Consider the following 17,550-nt stretch of genomic DNA (forward strand, 5'->3'; position numbering starts at 1 on the left):
GGCCCTTGGTGAAAATGACTTTGACACCCCTGATCTAGGAGCTTCACAACCCTATTCATGATTTTTAAGATACCAACAGAATGTTAAAAATAAACATCTGACTTGGATACTTGGAATATCCTTCCTGGAGCAGCACAGACTTAACCTCTTTTTAGATCCATTCAACTACCTGATTTTATGAAATATTTACAGTTATACTGTGAAAGTACTAGCTTACAATTCTGTGAATAGGTCTATTGACAAAACACAAAAGAAACTGTTTTTTTATTTTCAAAAGAAAAGAAAAATAATAGATTGAGTTGACAGAAAAGTCCATTTATTATCTGTTACTAAGGAATAAAAAGGCAAATCCACCAACTCACTCACTAATCTTAAGGTTTTAAGTCTAAGAAGCACTGAGAGTGAACAAAGACTTCAGTGGTGTTTCCAAGGTTAGAGCCATACATCCTAAATGAAAATAAATAATGGATTCAGTCAACATAAATAGTATACCTGGGGTTACACAGCTTATAGCCTAAGAAGGAATAGAGACAAGAATCTGGGAAATCACAGAAATGTATAGTAAGGAAACTATGGGGGAGCTAAGGAGCACATAGTATGTCTGCCCAAACCGAAATGAAAATCTAAATTTAGGCCTGAAGAATGACTACGAAGATGAGTAGGTTAAGATAATTTAAAATAGAGAGTACTGCATGTAAGAAAGTCAGGAGACAGTAGAGAAAAAAGTAAACAAATTCAAACCATACCAAATACAAATGAAATGCAAAGTACTTTCAATCAACCACGTCCTACATAGCTAGAAGAGAGAACATGAGAAAATGTGAGGCAAAAGATGAAGCTGCACAGGGGAGCAATATAAAACAATGGAGGTCACTTCCAGAAGGTGATACAAGTGGGTACAAGGAAATCAATTAGAGGTCACTCGAAGATTCTCACCTAAAACATGATATGACCTGAATCAGGTTAATGGCATAAGGAACAAAGAAACGAATGGGTTTAAGGATAATTAGGATGTGGAATTAACAGAATTTGGTGCAAGAATATAACTCTAGGAAATGCAAGAAACAATGAAATCAGGGATATCATCAAGGTTTCCAATTTAGGCAAGTCTTAACACCCAGTGGTTCCCTGGAGAGTAGTATCTTAGTGATTTGTGTGTTATCCCACAAAGCAAAAGGCATCAGTTCAACTCCCAGTCACATGCCTGGGTTGCAGGCCAGGTCCCCAGATTGGAGTATGTGAAAGGCAACCCATCGAAGTTTCTCTTACATCGATGTTTCTCTCCCTCTCTTCCCCTCTCCCTAAAAATAAATAAAATCTTAAACAAAAAACTATAAAAAACACAAAACAAAATAACGGTGCCATTCTTTGAGACTGAAAAGCAAGAAAAATGATTTTGGTGGTGGTGGAAGTAATAGGAGGGTTAGTCAAATAAAGCGGAGGAATATACAAAGATGCCTAAATGGCAGAGAGACATTTGGATCCCCTGCTCAAGAGAGGTGATCTAAATATACAAATCTGTGAATTTCCAATGTATGCCTAGGAATAGTGTATACAATGAGAAGAAACAATGAGCTTAACAGAACCCTGAGGAACAGTATTTTAGGAAGAGGTAGAAAAAGATGATTTTGCAAAGATCTTCTCCAATAGACTAGACCTGGAGTTGGCCTACAGTGGTGGGCTTACGGGTAGGTGGCTGGGATGAAGACGATTTTATTGGAAATGATTATAGAAATTAAAGGCTATGACAGTGATTCTCCAACTTAAGTATGCATCAAAAACACATTAGGACAGAGTATTGGGCCCCATCCCAGATTTTCTGATTCAGTTAAGTTTGGATTTAGGCCTGAAAAGTGTAGATTGATTGATTGATTGATTGATTGATTCATTCATTCATTCATTCATTCTCTCTCTTTTTTTGTGAGGTCAGTGGGTGGAGACGGGGTAGAGAGAGAGAGAAGTATGGACAATGGAGAGTAATGCACAAGAGAGATACAGATGCAGTCCAGAAATAACTTGTGCCTCCTATTTCCTGCTTGCAGGGAACAGGTGGATACCAAGGAAGGAGGGCAGGGTTGCCTTAAAAGGAGAGAAAGGATGAGGACCTGGGGAAATTTCAGATGAACAAGGCCCAGAATCGTGAAGGGGGCTCATGATTTGGGTACTGGCCTGCCCACCAAGCACTCCTGTCAGTTTGCAGAATTCTTGGTCTTCTGGAAGTGACACAAATTGAGTGAGAGAAGGAGAAGGATCCCCTGGATCATTGGCATGTCAGTGTGAGGGTTCATCTGTCCAGGTCCCTTGGGGTGGAGGTGGGAGTGTGGATAACACCAAAGCTCATCTTAGGGTTCCACAGCAGCCTCACCCCATAGAATGTGCATTCTTACTTAACAAGTGCCTAGGCGATGCTGATGCTGTTGGTCACAGGACTCCACTTTGAGAACTAGTAGACCCTTGTACTACAAAGGGATGTAGATTAAAAAATCTCTTCAAACTTTAGAAATCCCACCTCCTTTGAGGTGCTGAGCAAAAATTAATCTGGTTGAATCAACTAATCAAAATTTAACATGCAGAATCTATCATAAATACTTACATAACTGTGTTGTCATCCACTAAGATATCACAACCATGAGCAGGACACGAAATAGTCTGAAAAAGATTGAAATTTAAACTGTCTTCATTCAACAAATATTTACTGAATGCTTACCATTGCCAGGCACTTTGCTCAGTTCTGAGATACCTCAACATTTACAGGATCTTAATTGTCCCCTTTCTATTGAAGGAAATGTATGTGCATGAATGTGTTTTATCACCATAAAGTAACTACAACTACTGACCTAAATTGATTCTTCAATATAAAACTTGAAAAGCAAAAGCAAGAGATCTGACAAAATTGCTCAACAAGTTTAGCCTGATATACACAAATGTTAATGTCCACTGAGAAAAAAGTATCTGAACTGGACTCTTTAACTGGTATGTCAAATTATAAATAGGAAAAAAGCCTCAAATTTCTTTTAGTTGTTTTAATCTAGAAAAGAGTTCACTCAATCCATACTGCAGAATGCTTCATTTCTTTACATTCGTACAAGAGTCTAAACACTGTAGGAAATGCAACAAAAACTAAAATTTGAAAAATGGCATCTTTACCTGTCCCATGCCTTCCTCCATTATCTTGGTAGTTAAATATTCACTCCAACACTGCATACAAAACTTATGTCCACATTCAAGGCCAGTGAAATACTGCAACAAAAATAATATATTGACTTTTAAAAGATATTATCAGAAAAATTACTGTATTACATAGTGACTTAAAATAAGGCTCTAATTAGGTCACATTTCTTATAGTGGCTGAAATGTCTAATTTGACAAGACTAGACAGGCTCCTAAATGAACTTCTAGGTGCTAAGTCTAAACAAGCATATACACTGAACACAAAACAGTGAGAAATGTATCTATAGTACATATTTATAAATTAAAAAATTTTTTGAAAGACAGGTAAGTTTGTATTCAATGTAAGTATGCCATGTACCAATAAACATGTGAAAAGATGCTCAATATCCGTAGCCACTAGCGAAATATAAAGCAAAACCACAATGAGGCATCTCTTCATACCTACTAGGACAGGTATAATAAAAAAGACAGATAATAACAAGTGTTAATAAGCATGTGGAGAAATTGGAACCCTCATACACTGTGGTGGAAATGTAAAATGGTGCAGAAACTCTGGAAAACACTTGTGCAGTTTCTCAAATTGAACAAAGAGTTACTACATGACCAAGCATTTCCACTCCTAAATCATAACCAGGAGAAACATGTCCATACAAAAACCTATACACAAATGTTCATAACAACAAAATATGGAACATCTATATAATGGAATGCTATTCAGTCATAAAAGAAATAAAGTATTGATGCATACTATATAATACAAATAAACCTTGAAAACATTACAGTGAGAGAAGCCAGGCACAAAGACCACATATTATTTGATCTCATTTATATGAAAGGTACAGAATGGGTAAATTCAAAGAGAAAAAAAAAAGATTAGTGTTTGCCTAGGACTGGGAGGTAGGGAGAAAATAGGAAGTGACTGTAATAGAATATACATGGTTTCTTTTTGGTGTTATGAGATGTTCTAAAATTATCTGTGGCAATGGCTACACAACTGTGACTATACTTTAAATAGGGAAATTGTATGATGTGTGAATTATCTCAATAAAGCTGTTATAAAAAAATATGCCACCCTCACCACTGTGGCTTGGTTGCAGCATCATCCACTACACTGCAAAGTTGTGGGTTCAATCCCAGCCCCAGGCCTATAGAAGCAACCAACTGATGTTTCTTCCCCCATCCCACCTTCCTCTCCCTCTAAAATTAATGACAAAAATGTCCTCAGGTGAGGACAAAAATAAGCAAACAAATAAAATGCCAAGCAAATATACAACTTAATGTAGCTGACTGACATGCAGCTAACTTAGAAAATAAATAAAATATTATAGAAACCAAAGGGTTTATTCAGATAAGCTAACAAAAATAGTAATATTTTGGTCTAATATTATGATTTTAAATATTATTATTTGAAGGATGGCTAAATAAAACACACTATATTTTGTAATGGGATATGAAACAAGTACTTTACTACTACAGTCTAGAGGACAATATTTTAAAGATATTTTATTTATTTATTTTTAGAGAAAGGGGAAGGAGAAAGAGGGAGAGTAACATCAATGTGTGGTTGCCTCGCATGTGTCCCCCACTGGGGACCTAGCCTGCAACCCAGGCATGTCCCCTGACTGGGAATCGAACCAGCGACCCTTTGCTTCACAGGCCCGTGCTCAATCCACTGAGCTACACCAGCCAGAGCCTAGAGAACAATATTTTAAAAAGATAATTAATGGTCACCATATTTTAAGAATATTTTACGATATTTACTACTAAATCATTTTTAAATAAGTAATATAGGCTCATGGTTAAAAAAATTAAGAGTATGAATTTATTTTGAAAAATAAGTCTCCCTCATCCCCATTCTTGTCCTACTTCTCTACCCAAAAGTAATCACTATTTCCAATACCTTCCATCATCTTCCAGAGATGTTCTAATGCCTACAGGTATACAGAGTAAAGTACCACACACTCTATTCTGCATCTTAGTTTTTTTAAAATTATTATTTAATAGATTTAATGGAGAGTTAAACTATTTTCTGCCTACTATACTGATGCATTGGTAAGTACATACATCTTTGTAATCATATGACTCTGTTAGCACAAATTTGTACAAATAAAATAAAAGGTATACACTTACAATTTGATAGATTATTACCAGGCTTTATTCAAAGAGGTTGTAGCAATTTTTAAAACAACTAGTAACAATGTTTAACACAACTTGGTTTCTCACCCACATCAATAAAGTATACTACTACCTCCTTAATCTTTGCCAGTGGAACAGATAAAAATGAATCAACTTCATTAAATTTTAATTTAATTATGATTAAATTTAAACATTTGAGAAGAGATTTAAAGTTATTTTTTTCTGTGCACTCTCTTTAGCTATTTTGTCCATTTTTCTATGAGGTTTTTCTTAATGATTTGGTGGGGATTTTTACTGACTGAGAAAACTGGCCATTTATAAGCATGGAAAAGTTGTTTTCTTCCAGTTTCAATTTTGAATATTCTTATTTTGTTGTCATGCAGAAACTCTTTATTTTGTAGCAAAATGTATTTGATTTAAACTTTATGGCTTCTAAATTAATTAACTCTGATATCAGGAGTTAAGTAGAAATCTAAGTTTCCACCCTAGATGTCTATTGAATTATTCCTACATACCACTCACTGAATAATCCAGGTGATATGAAATGTCTTCTCTATAATACACTAAGTTATCTCCATTAAATAATGCATATTTAATTCTGTACTTCCCACTGCACTATCTACTCTCGCATTTGGTAAGGCTAATTTTTCTCCAGCCCCATCAATCTCTCTTCCTTTCCAATATTTTACTATTATTCCATCTTTCCAAATTCTCAAGTCATCCTTTTGTTTCCCTTAGGATTTAGTTTTCTTCATATGGAGTTTTCACATTTCTTGCTATGTTTATTTCTAGCTTTTACTCTTTCTGTGGCTCTTGTAAGTGGTATTTTTTATTCCACTCCATTTTTTAACCCTTTGTCCAATTTATTTGTTGACAATCTCCATTACATTTTCTAATTAGCTCTTAATTGAACTATGATTATGAAATTTTCTGATGTTGCTTATATTAGATGCAAATAATCAGAATATGAAATTCTGTATTGTACAGCACATCAAGTACATAAAAAAAGGCCTAGAAGCAACTGCGGAAGAAAATGTACACAAGTCCTGAGACTGGTTTTACAGACTGAAGGAAATGAAAAGTATTTATCATGTTTAAAATACAGTGCAATGATCTAACTCATTCACAAACCAAGTGAAGGCAGTTATTTTGGTCATTTGCTTTTGTGCTGCCACAATGTCCTGGCTGATGCTTCCCCAAGAGAATCAACAACGTTCCCCCCCTCCCTTGCCCTCCACCCCCCCAAAAGAGGCAAACACCAGGTTCTTATTAGATCATGCTCCAAAGTCATCTTCTGGTTTCTAATCATGATGATAGCTAGGTTACATTGGTAAATTTGAAATCACTGGTGATCACAGAGCTGGGAAAATTGCTGTGAACCTCATGGGCAGGGTCAACAAGTGTCTAGTGATCAGCTCCTGATTTGATGTGTAACTCGAAGACCTAGAAAAACAGCAGAACAAACTGCTCCCATCTAGTCAGTGTGGTTTCATTGTACTGAGAACCTCAGCAGACATCATGGATCATGAAGAAGCAAGAGAAAAACACACAGGAGAGAAAATTCTGGGATTCTTTTTCTTGAGATTTAATACATACATGCAAATAAAATACTTCAATGGATAAAAAAACAAGTGAAGGTATATACTTGGGAAATCAATGTTCTCATCTATACAAAAAAGATCTGGGAAATAAAAGCATCTATTCTCATTACGCCCCACCAGTGAAGGAGATCTGGCACTAACTTGTTAGCAGATCATATGAAAAGTATTGATTTTCAAGACTATAATGAGAAAGGGTATTCCGTAAAGGACAAGATACAGTAGGGTAATATAATCAACAAATTAAAATGTTTTATTCATAATTTTAAAACACACACATTCTCATGTGCTTTATTCTCTTTTTCAAATAAGAATTCTTAAGACTTTGTGAGATTAAAGGTCACAGTGTTTACTAAGTGAGAACTACAAAGTGATAACTATAAGCAGTATCTCTACCTTTGGGTCTTCATACCAGGGCCCATATAAGATCAAAAGATACAAAGAAAGCTTTTTATCCTTTAAAGACATCATTCCAAAACTTTTCTAATTACATAGGTAAGACTAAGATAAATAAGGAAAATAAATCACATACACACATCTAAAGATAAAACAAAAGCTAAACTGTGGTATAAAGATATATTCATTGTGCTCAAGAGTTATATCATTATCATGGGTATATCTGAGTATCCTCCTGTCTCATTTCTCTTTCCCTCCTAACCCTTAGACACACTTGTCCCTTACTAATTTTATGCTTATTTACATAGTTCCCTGGGCCTTTCTTTGACTCTGGGGATCAATTATTTTTTATCAAACTTATCTCTGTTTATTTCATAAATAAATATTCCCAAGAATACAGTAAAAATACTTGAATGTATGAAATATTGCCTACAACAAGAATAATGGTCCTGAAGAAAAAGAACTAAAGAACAATACACGCTCTTAAAGGTTTCATTTATCTCCATCATTTCATACACAGCAACTAACATTAAACTACCTTAAGAACATTATGAATTATCTTTCCTAAAGTTGAGGCTGTTTTCTTTCTAAAAATAGAGCAAATAATCAGAATATTAGTTCCTTCTTCTGTAAAATGGAATGAGTTCAAAGGAAGATAGGGCTGGACTCAGATCACATGTTTTCAATGTACTCGGGAGAGAAAGAATCAGAAGTGCTCAGGTGGGGATGGAGGGAGGGTAGATTACCCTCACAATCTTCAACTTTGCCTTTATCTAACAAATCTTATTTTTAGAAAATACAAATTCTTTACTTTATAAAAATTAGATATTGTAACCCAAGTTATCTATTGAATATAATTTCTAGTATAATGAGGGATTAGTACAGCTAGATTTTACTGAATTGATTTATTATAAAGTTTATTATTATAAAGTGCCATGCAGGGTGGGGGAGTTGGGATGGGAAGAGAGAATCCATCAACTTCAAAGGTGCTTCATAGTCTCAGGTAATTGTTTTGACTACCCAAAAGAGTAACCTCCAAAGTGTTATATATCAATCAAGCTATCGGAAGCATTTAGTTTTGTCACATGTTTTTATGTGACAAAGTCACATGAAATTGGTTTCTAGATGGATGTGTTGAAGACATACATTAATAAAATGCAAGTATCAGTGTCTGAACAGAGTAGTGGGAAGGGAAAGATGAAGAGCTATACAAGAAATCACCCATCCAATTAATAAAAGTTGAAAGAAGAATCTCAGGTGACATTTCATTCTAAAACTGAAAAGGTTAAAATTATCCTTCTATAGTAGTCTAAACATTACGAGAAAAGAAGCCCTAGCTTTATCATGATTATATTTTTATAATTCTGGCAGTTTCCATAACTCTTTAATTTACTTTCCAACCATGTTGCTACTGGCTTTCTTGTCCTGCCATTTAAATAGCCAAACTTTCTTTAAAAGAATAACTTGTTTATATTTACCACCTCCACTTCCTTTCCCACCTTCAAGTCAATGACCCTTCAGTCAATGCAGTATGGTTTTACACCTTACCACATTAACTTCCCAAAACCATCAGTAAGCTTCATGTTAATTTCAGATTTATTTTTCAGTTATTTCACTGAAGCTTTTAGTACTGTTTACTATTCTTGAAAGTATATTCTCTTCCTGGCTTTTGTACTGCTTGCTGCCTTTTCCTAACTACCAGAGGCATTGGTGGTATAGTGATGAACGTAACTGCCTTCCTCACTACCACAACTTCAGAGCTTAGTTCAAATGTCATCCCTTTGTTAAGTCTTCTGTGATCCAAAATGAGGTTAGGGCTCTCTCCAACTTGTTCCCACAGTAGCATGCCTTATTAAAGCTCTTACCATTCTTTCTAATATGGCGTTTTTACTTATCTGCCCAACTAACCTTTATATGATATGAGGCAGGCATACCTGTATCCTCCACTGTGTTTATACACTAGAATACAGAAGGGAGGGAGGGAGGGAGGGAGGGAAAGAAGAAGGAAAGAAGGAAAGAAGGAAAGAAGGAAAGAAGGAAAGAAGGAAAGAAGGAATGCTGAGTTCTCAGTCATCAGTTATAAGTGGAGGTGAAACTTACATTGCAAATCTTCAGCCATGATTTTCAGTTCTAATTGTCTGAGAGTGTTAGACAATACCAAAGGCACCAATAAAGTTAAAATGGATACTTAAAAGCACGTATCTTCAATACTCAAATTCCACTGAAGATTTAAACTAAGGAGAAACTGGCTATAATAGAGTAAAAGGACAAATGTCAAGGAGTAAGGAAACTTTGTATAACCTGGGACAAATTATTTGAGTCTAAGTGTTACTTCACAGACATTTTAAAACTTTAAACAGTATATAAATGTCAACTGGCAAAGAGAATCTGTTAAAGAAGGATAATAAAATGGTCAAAACATGAATTTAATATATTTTCAATAGTAGTACTAAGTGTTTTTTAATACTCAAGGTAGGATTATGATTTAAGGAAAGGGAATAATATATTCCCTTTCCACAAAGGGAATATGTATATCTTAAAGAGAAAAGTATATCTTATTCAACTCATTTGAAAGATAAAACTGAACCTCAATGAGACCAAACGACTTTCTACCCAAAGTCAAATACCTACTGTCAGAGCTATGATCAAAACTTGAACTTGGAAATTCAATTTAGCACTTTATCAACTAAATTATTTTAACACATGAGTTCTCAATTTTCTTTTAAAACCTCTTTTCTAAACATTTGTACATGTAAAAAAAACTGGCTCCCTGCAAATGAGCCTCCTCAGAGATAAACATATAAAACTCTATACAACAAATACTAGAGATGCTTCTCTATTAAAGCAGAGAATATAAACAAAATAGTTCTAATTATTGTAGAATTAAGTGATTTTTTTGATATCTTCAAAAACCTTAACAGGTAAATTCCAAGTAACTAAATGTATCTTTGCCACAATCCTATTTTCCCAAGGTTATTAATAAAGTACAACCTTCATAGGAAGATTGTTTATTTAAGCTTAAAACTACTATATGCTCTAAAGTAAATCATCTCAATTCAACAGATTTTAAGCAAATTTTTACTTAAGAGAAACATCAATTACTTAGTCATAGTATCTGCTCCAACTCTGTCACCCCTTGCTTTATTTAAGAACTTCCATTAGAATGGATCTGCATAAGTGAAAGTGTTTTGTTATGAAAGCTCCCTAGTGAAATAGCATTAGAGACATTTTATAGGTGTTCTAGATATATATTTTATTTACTTTGTTTATTTTTTTACTGATTGATTTGAGAGAGAGAGGCAGTGAAGGAGGGAAAGAGGGAGGGAGGAAAGAAACATTTATTTGTTGTTTCACTTATTTATACATTCACTGGTTGATTCTTGTATGTGCTCTGACTGAGGATCAAACCTGCAACTTGGGCATATCTGGTCTGGAAGATGCTCTAACCAACTGAGCTACTCCACCAGGGCTGGATATACATATTTTTTAAAATTTTAGTTTTAAATCTGTTTTAATTTGGATGAAAAATAATTCTATTTACTGCCTATCTATTACACAATTCTTCCAAGGTGGTAAAATAAGTTCAGAAAAGATTTAGATGTACAATGACAACTTGGATAAATTGCTACTTTAAAAAACAAAGGGGGAGAAGGGGGCTAGAACTCTTATTCTTCCTCTTTCTTTCCTCATCCCTAATGTATTTAGGTTACTGCTTTATACAACCCCAGACTCCCATATCTTTCTTTGTTTAAGTTATAAAAGCTGATTTACCCTCTGAAATACAGTCAGTGCTAGCCTTAAACTACCAGATACTCACCGAGTTAGGGTAGTTCAAGTAGCAGATCTGACAAGGCATATCCTGTGCTGATGACCTTGTATTCATCTGGCGTGTTCGAGACTTTTTACTTGGATTAATTACATGACACTCAGCAAAGAGCTTCTCCAGGTTTCCATCAAAGTACCTGCATTATTTAAACAGAAAGGATGAGAGCCCAGCAATAGCACACTGTTAGAGCTCTCCAACACCTGATTTTCTACAGGGAAAACCAATGAACTAAATTAAAGTAAACCGAGATTATAACCTTTTCTGCTCAGAAGAAATGAGCTATGTGGCTACAAACTGTAGCAAATGGAGGAATGTAAGTATGAAAGCAGATTGAGTTTTTGTTGCTATTTGGTATTTCTTACTTCATTTATCCTGGGAAGTTAAGCTATTAGTATTTTAGCAGTACTGCAACTAAAACTTAAGCATGAATGTTGTACTATCTTTAGTGGTACCTTATGAGAAGTAATGCTATTTTATTTTAAAAGGCTAGGCTATATTTTTTACAAATCATTTTATTAATAATCTTAATTATACCAATTTAAATATATTTGCAAGCAAACCACCAAGCACAGCTTCCCCAACAAATTTCAAGAATGAAATTATTTATAGGACTGTCATTTTACAAAAGACTTGCTTTCTAAATACTTATTGAAATACTTTTTAATTTACTAGAAAAAGGGAGAAAAGAGAAATTAAGAAGTATATCTTAAAATGTTTTTCTATCAAATAATCTGTGTATCAGCTTTTCATAAAACACATATCTAAATATACAGAGGTAGTTCACTACTTAAGATATCAAGAAACATAACACGCCAAGTACTACCTACAGAGTTCCAAGTAAACTACAACTGGCTGGACAGAAGATAGTGATAAATACTTAGCACAGTATGTCACATTAAATCAGCCAAGACATGGTCTTTGTTCTCCTTAATATTTTAATATTCTAAAGGGAATGCCATAGGTTAAAAAACAACCACCACCACCTTTCAATCTGTAAATGAATATAACCAACAAAACTTTAACGCGGAATCTGGTCACATTTTTTAACTTGTAAAAAATTAGGTTTCAATAACTACAATGTTTCTTACAAACAAAGTTCTAAGGTTTAAAGTTTCCAATATTTTTAATAAAGATCTTGTTCAGACTATGTGTCAAAGCACTTACTATGTCTCCAGAAAAGAAATCATTCAAAGAGGAACACTCTCCTAAGACTAATACATATCTTTAAAATTTTTATTTATTTATTTATCTTTAGAGGGGAAGGGAAGGAGAGAGGGAGAGAAATATCAATGTATGGTTGCCTCTCATGCATCCCCTGCTGGGAACTGGCCTGCAACCCAGGCATGTGCCCTGACTGGGAACTGAACTGTGATCCTTTGGTTCACAGGCCCGCGCTCAATCCACTAAGCTACACCAGCCAGGGCTCTAATACATATCTTTTTATAAACACATACTTTGACTACAGTATGTTTCAATAAAATAATCAAGTTATCAGTCAAGATGTCAACATTATAAAAGGGGAATTCATAAAGTTAAAGTTGTTCCTGATGATTCAACTAATCAAAGTATATGGAGAAGCACTGACTGGTGAGGTGTAGTCTTGCAAAGCAAAAGATCACTAATTCAATTCCCAGTCAGGGCACATGTCTGAGTTGCAGGTTCAATCCCTGGTTAGGGAAAGGCAACCAATTGAAGTCTATCACATCCATGTTTCTCTTCCTCTCTTTCTCCCTCCCTTCCCCTCTCTCTAAAAACAAATAATCTTAAAAATATATATATATATATATTTTGTATATATATATTATATATATATATAATCTTAAAATATATATATAAATATAAATATATAAATATATATATATCTGTTCCATATATATATGGAACAGAATGTCAATGCTTTCCTACAAATGTCATCTCTGAGAAAGCCTAAGATGCTTCGTTTTATTGAAATAGATAGCATATGAAGCTAATACTAAATATAAATAAGTAAACAAATTAAACACCTTAAAGAAAAATACTCATGCTCACAAGTCAAGACAAACTTTTGTCATCCAAGACCTGACTATACAGAATCAGTGGCTCCTAATAATTTAGAAAAAAATCTAGACAGCAATCTATGCATACACAGCAAAATAGACACGTGCCCATAATTTTGTAAAAATAACTGTCTTCTAGATTTGTAACTTTCTTTACTAAACAATATTAACAGGCATCTTTGTCAATGAACACTGGTCCACGTTGTTTTCCATTGTTGCATAATATTTTATAGTAATATACTATGTACTTTAATTCCATGTACTATACTTTACTTAAACATTATACTGAGGGACATTCAGCTGTTCCACATATACACAACCCTAGATTAGACTCTTGGCCCATTTAATGGGGGAAAACATATATAGACTTAACTTGCATTTCTTTATTAGTGAGGTTGAACATATTTTTTTTGTGAAGATCATACTATCACTTTAGTTCAGTATGTAAATAGGAAGAGTAACCCTTTATCTTGTTTGCTTTCATTCCCCCAGTTTCTAACTTGTCTACTTTTTTAAAGGTATTTAATTGCCACTTATAATTTTTATGTAGATAAATTACCTTGTGACATATTATGATTCCTGAATTTTATATCAAGCTTTAAAAGACTTCTATACCCAAAGATTATCAAATTTCATCCATGGTTTAGGCCTTTCCTTTTTTTTTCTTTACTTTTGTGTTTTATTTTTTTTAAATATAATTTTTATTTAATTCTTGTTCAAGTACAGGTTTCTGTCTTATATTCCCAACCCTGCCGCCCCCCGCCCCATGCTCCCCGCCTCCCTCCCCTTTCTACCCCCCACCCTTAGTTATTGTCCATGTGGCCTTTATACTTGTTCGTGTGAGTCCATTCCCTTTTCCCCTATGATTCTCTCCCCTCTCCCCTCTGGACCCTGTCAGCCTGTTCCATATTTGAGTGTCATTGGTCGTATTTTGCTTGCTTGTTTGGTTTGTTTAGATTCCTGTTAACAGTGAGATCATATGATATTTGTCTTTCACCACCTGGCTTATTTCACTCAGCATAATGCTTTCCAGTTCCATCCATGATGTTGCAAAGGGTAGTAGTTCCTTCTTCCTTTTTGCGGCATAGAATTCCACTGTGTAAATGTACCATAGTTTTTTGAGCCAGTCATTGACCGATGGGCATCTAGGTTGCTTCCAACTCTTGGCTATCGTAAATTGTGCTGCTATGAACATTGGGGTGCATAGGTTCTTTTGGATTGGTGTTTCAGGATTCTTAGGATATACTCCTAAGAGTGGAATTGCTGGGTCAAAAGGCACGTTCATTTTTAGTTTTCTTAGAAAATTCCATACTGTTTTCCATAGTGGTTGTACCAGTCTGCAATCCCACCAACAGTGAACTAGGGTCCCCTTTTCCCCACAACCTCTCCAGCACTTGTTTGTTTCTTTGTTTATGATAGCCATTCTGACTGGTGTTAAGTGGTATCTCATTGTGGTTTTAATTTGCATCTCTCTGATAGCTAGGGATATCGAGCATCTTTTCATGTGTCTCTGGATCCTCTGTATGTCCTCCTTGGAGAAATGTCTGTTCAAGTCCTCTGCCCATTTTTTAATCGGGTTGCTTGTCTTCTTTGACTGGAGTCGAGTGAGTTCTTTGTATATTTTGGAGATTAAACCTTTGTCTGAGGTATCATTGGCAAATATGTTTTCCCAAACTGTTGCTTCTCTTTTTATCTTGATACTCTTTTCCTTAGCCATGCAGAAGCTTTTAATTTTGATGAGATCCCATTTGTTTATTCTTTCCTTTATATCTCTTGCTCTAGGGGATGTGTCAGTAAAAATATTGCTGCGTGGAATATCTGAGATTTTCTTGCCAATTCTCTCCTCTAGGGCTTTAATGGTTTCACGTAGGCCTTTCCTTTAAACTGTTTCTATTAAAACTGCTGGTTCACATGAAAATTTTTTGTGTGTAGTAAGGAGTAAAGCAAGGATTATATTTCATTTTAATCTAAACAGCTAATAATTTTACTCAAAGGTGTTTATTCTACCTTTAGTTTTCAACTTAAACCTCACATAAGTCTTCTTTGACAGTGCTTCCTAACCCCCCAACCCCTCAATTAGCTAAGGTTCTCTAGTGTTACATTTTCTTGGTACTTTGTACTCCTGCCAACACATTACTAACTCTGTAGTCACTATTTATTCTAAGTTTTCTGTGATAGAATATAAACCTCATAGGAGCTGTTTTATTATTGTTACAGGTCTAGAAGAATATTATATAAGCATTCAATTTCTTTTTAGAAAGTAATGAGAGTAACTTCTTAAAGATATATGATAGCAATAAATCTGAATTACTTTGTTTTAGACATATTTCTTAAAGACAGTATACATTAGAGTTTACAGCTTTTTGATTCATTCTAGAAGCTACCAAAGAATTTTTAAATACTGCCCTGATAAACAGAATGGGGAGTTGGAAACCCACTCGTGTTACTAGGCATAGCAGGCCTACAGATCTTTTTTTTTATTAGATTAAGTACCATTTTACAAGAAATATAACATTTAAAATTTTGTTTTTGTTTTGCTTTTATTTTTACTACATGATCTGTCCATCAATGACTCTGTAATGGTTATATGGAAGATAATGAAATCTAATGTATTTTTATTAAACATAACACAATTGATACTTAAACCTATTTCCTGGTTTGTCATCTTTAAATAATACACTGATTGTCTGTGTATTAAATGACCATACAGTTAACCCTAGAGTTTTTAAAGGAAACTACCTGGACCCTTTCCCAGTTGATTATAATTTTACATAATTTTTCACTGATTACATTACTGATTATCTTAATTACTCAGACATAATTCAAACATTTAAATGGACTCAAAAAAACACTTTGCCCAACCCCCTACCCCCACCACCATGTTCTCCCATCAATATTCTCTGTGTTGACAGCATCCATTTTCTTGTGGTACCTGCCATTCAGATCTTAATTACTTCAAGATCCTTTAGTTATTAAGACTGTGTCCTGTCTGATTTATACCCAATGCAGTCTTTGTTAATTTGTCCTATGTGTCTCCCATCTGCTAATTCTTTGTCCTTTTCCTGTCTTACATGTCTGTTTTTCGTATTACCTGCTCTATTTCTTGATGTTGCCAATGTGGTTTTAGGTCTGTGAGATTATTACTTGTTCCTTCATTCTTTTTTTTTTTTTTTTTTAGTTCTCTGAACTTTCTTTTCGTGGTCCTCTATTTTATCAGTTCATCTTTAATTCCTCATCTCTTACTGTCTCTGTTTAATTTCCTTAAGAGAACAAAAAACACCCCCTCCTCAATTATGATAGTTTTTTAGTATATTTTATTGAATATGCCATTACAGTTGTCCCATTCCCCCCTTCACTCCCCTCCACCCTGCACACCCCTCCCCCATCACTCCCCCCTTTTGTACACGTCCTTGTGTCACAAGTTCTGTAGATTCTGTATTTCCCATAGTATTCCTGCCCTCCCCCATCTATTTTCTATCTACCGTCTATGCTACTTATTCTCTGTACCTTCTCCCCACTTCTCCTCCTCCCACTCCCCTGTTGCTAACCCTCCATGTGATCTCCATTTCTATGGTTCTGCTCCCGATCTAGCTGTCCTCTTGGTTTGCTTTTGTTTTAGGTGTGGTTGTTAATAACTGTGAGTTTGCTGTCCTTTCATATTGTTTATCTTCTTTTTTTTAGATAAGTGTCTTTCACATTTCATATAATAAGGGCTTGGTGATGATGAATTCCTTGAATTTGACCTTATCTGAGAAGCACTTTATCTGCCCTTCCATTCTAAATGAAAGCTTTTCTGGATAGGCAAATCTTGGATGTAAGTCTTTGGATTTCATGACTTGGAATACTTCTTTCCAGCCCCTTCTTGCCTGGAAGGTCTCTTTTGAGAAATCCACTGACAGTCTGATGGGAGCTCCTCTGTAGGTGACTGTCCCCTTATCTCTTGCTGCTTCTAGGATTCTCTCCTTCATTTTAATCTTGGCTAATGTGGTTATGATGTACCTTGGTGTGTTCCTTCTTGGGTCCAACTTCTTTGAGTCTCTCTGAGCTTCCTGGACTTGCTGGAAGTCTATTTCCTTTGCCAGACTGGGGGAGTTCTCCTTTATTATTTGTTCAAATAAGTTTTCCACTCGTGGCCATTCCTCTTCCCCTTCTGGTACCCCTATAATTCAGATGTTGGAACATTTAAAGATTTCCTGGAGGTTCCTAAGCCTCTCCTCATTTTTTTGAATTCTTATTTCTTCCTTCTTTTCTGTTTGGTTGTTTCTTTCTTCCTTCTGGTCCACTCCCAGTTTCCTTTCCATCACTATTGGTTTCCTGAGCATTTCCCTTCATTTCAATCAGTTTAGCCTCCATATGTTCCTCTAATTTGTGGCTAAAATCGACCAAT

The 17,550-nt window shown here is 34.9% G+C and overlaps 1 protein-coding gene across 1 annotated transcript in view; it reads right to left on the reverse strand.

The window, feature by feature from the left end:
• Window positions 1-17,550, reverse strand: part of ARIH1 (ariadne RBR E3 ubiquitin protein ligase 1) — a 155,935-nt gene that overhangs the window by 29,415 nt on the left and 108,970 nt on the right. Inside the window, exons 3-5 of the mRNA XM_037047101.1 lie at window positions 11,119-11,263; window positions 3,148-3,240; window positions 2,594-2,649 (exon numbers count right to left, since the gene is read on the reverse strand). Of these exons, the coding sequence (XP_036902996.1) occupies window positions 2,594-2,649; window positions 3,148-3,240; window positions 11,119-11,263 (294 nt within the window). The remainder of the gene's footprint in view (window positions 1-2,593; window positions 2,650-3,147; window positions 3,241-11,118; window positions 11,264-17,550) is intronic.

This window comes from Sturnira hondurensis, unplaced genomic scaffold (assembly GCF_014824575.4).
Source record: "Sturnira hondurensis isolate 20B ecotype Veracruz unplaced genomic scaffold, ASM1482457v3 Scaffold0005329, whole genome shotgun sequence".
NCBI classification, from domain to species: Eukaryota; Metazoa; Chordata; class Mammalia; order Chiroptera; family Phyllostomidae; genus Sturnira; species Sturnira hondurensis.